Source organism: Musca vetustissima, unplaced genomic scaffold (assembly GCF_032173495.1).
Source record: "Musca vetustissima isolate MV318-11 ecotype Yass unplaced genomic scaffold, APGP_CSIRO_Mvet_v1 utg8279, whole genome shotgun sequence".
NCBI lineage: Eukaryota > Metazoa > Arthropoda > Insecta > Diptera > Muscidae > Musca > Musca vetustissima.
Genome location: NW_026889560.1, coordinates 97,652 through 100,226, shown reverse-complemented (window position 1 = coordinate 100,226; position 2,575 = coordinate 97,652). Strand labels below are relative to the sequence as shown.

Here is a 2,575-nt window from a genome sequence, read left to right as displayed (position 1 = left end):
CTTCTATACAGAAAAGACTTCATGGGTTTTATATTGAAAAGAAGATATCATTCGTATTTTATTTGTATATGACCTATTTGGTCTTCTATCCTTCGACGACACATTTTTTTAGGACTTCATTGATGTTCCATCCTTCGAAGTACTCATTGATCACCTATCCTTAGAATACCTTATAGGTAAGAAGACCTTATTGGTCAGCTATCCGAAGACTTGATCGGCTTTCTATAAATATTTCAATAGTCTTCTATCCATTGAAAATCTCATTGGTATTCTACGCTTATAAAATATTTTTTGGGTTTCTATCAATGGAAGGCCTCTTTAGTCTTTTATTTTATCTGTCCTATAGTCTATAGCCTCTACCTAATCTTAAAATTGATTTACATATGATAATAATATTCATTTTATCATTTATTATTTCACTTTTCCACTCACCTGCATAAATCGCTTCAATGATAACATCCTCCAAATGACGAACATTATCGATTTCCAACTCCTCCAGCAGCATTTCATAGGGTATACATTTATTCTGTATGGCCAGCGAGACAATGGTTAAATGTTGCAATTTCTTTTGCATGGCAGTGGTGAGTTCCAAATAATCTTCGGGCTTTTGGCGATATTGTTTATAGGTGCCATAGGCAAATAGATTCAAGGTGTTGTAGTACTTGACATGTTCACCCTCCTTGAGCTAAGAACAAACCAAAAAACACAAATTAAAATCAATTCTGAACAGTCTTCCTCACAACTTACCGCCTCAATATTGGGCATAACCAACAATTCGCCGAACACATAGACGCCCGGAGCTTCCAGAACTTGTTTGATCAGTTCCAAAATCGCGGAACCGTGAGCCGTCTTGGCCAGCAGGCAAAACTGTTGCAGCTGCTTGCTGGACGTATCATTGGTGTGGGCCACTGGCTCTTCACTGCTCATGAGTATGTCTTGGGTCATTGTGATGGATGAGATTTCTTATTTTCTTTACAAGAACAATTTTTTACTGTAGAAAATATTGAAATAGTTTCAGAATTATTTCCCTTATTTCCAACCGGCAGACTTCTTCTAGGAGAACAATGACAATGGGGGCAATTGACAGAAGAAAAATTGAAAAACGTTCCACCTGGTAACGAATGGGAGGAGAAGACAAAATGACCGATAAAGATGAACCCAAAGTGGTATAAACGAATGTTTACGAATGATGTGGGAGAGAGACTAACAACACACACACACTTACAACGCACACACTCACAATGATCAGCTGTTTCGTTGGACGGCTGAACAGAATCGAATGACGAACGTTGAGCGGCAAATGAGCGAGAGTGGCAAAGCAAACACACAGCTGTGTGGACAGTGTTGCCAACTTTGAAAATGAGAAAAAGCTCAGAAATCGACAAGGCCTTGGACAAGGCAGTCCTTGCACTGTCAAATTAAATTGGAAATAATAATGGAAATATTTAAATATTTCCAAAATGAGGGACTATTAATATATATATACTTTCCTTGAGCGACCGGAACGTGAGTATTATGAACAGGAAATCCATGACAAAAGATTCTTTACCTCTGGCTGGATTCAAGATGGAAGTCGTTAATATTTTGTTTTTGATTCCAGGGCAATGAACTAATTGGAAAATGGAGTAGCTATACGATCCCATATCGGTGGTTATATTTATATTTTCGTATGAATGATCTACTGTGAGAATGTCGGTAAAAGATGATCTGAGGTGGCCGGGTGCATTACTTTAACAACAATTTGGCCTCAAATTTTAAAACGTAGACCTACTGCCTTGCTGTCACAGAGATAAACGGAGATCAAACATAATGTACGGGGTTACTGCAGAATGAAATGACACACATCCAAATGGCACATGAATGAAGTAGCTGCGAACAATTGACAAAATTTTTTGTAGATGCCCAGCTCTAGGCAGCTGAAGACATCGACTGTTTCGTAGATATGTAAGTGATACTCTAGCATTCTTTTACGGAATAAATCCCATAAAAATATACTGGGAAATTGTTCAGCTGACACATCTAACATCTTTCTCTATTACCTTCTCCATTTCAGAGACTCTCATCCTGAGAACCATAGAACGAATGTCAACTGAAATCAGTTAGCCATCTGTCCGTTATAATTTGTAATGAAAGAATAGATCAATGTTATGGACCAACCGTCACGAAATTTTTGCATGTAAGTCCTAACCTAAATATTTCAAAAATAGTTTTGCCAGCATTTTTTGTGTCCCACAAACCTATGTTGCGAGTTTGTAATAAGTGTGTGTAGCCCCAACCGCTTTTACCTGATTATACCCTCCCTGTATATTAAATTTGATACTTCGTTTGCAACTCCTCGAAATATTCACCAGAGACCGATTAACGTTTATATACACTTCTATGTCGATTTAGCCATGTCAGTCCGTCTATTGATATCACGATAGAGCAATATTTCAGATAGAGCTTTGACATTTTACAAATACAATGCAACTACTCCTGTGATGTATTTTGCATTATCAGCGGATGGAAACATTCAACTAAAAATGATCAATATTGGTCCACTTTTTATTATGGTCCCCAAGAATGTATCGGCACA

The 2,575-nt window shown here is 37.6% G+C and overlaps 1 protein-coding gene across 1 annotated transcript; it reads right to left on the bottom strand.

Moving 5' to 3' along the window:
- Positions 1-432: 432 nt before the first annotated feature.
- LOC133337249 (COP9 signalosome complex subunit 7-like) lies at positions 433-945 on the bottom strand (the record flags this gene model as incomplete). The annotated part of the gene is made up of 2 exons (XM_061545498.1): positions 748-945; positions 433-685 (listed from the first exon to the last, which is right to left on the bottom strand). Coding segments are annotated over exons 1-2 (451 nt in total), but the record flags the coding sequence as incomplete, so codon positions are not given.
- Between the last annotated feature and the right edge of the window lie 1,630 nt (positions 946-2,575).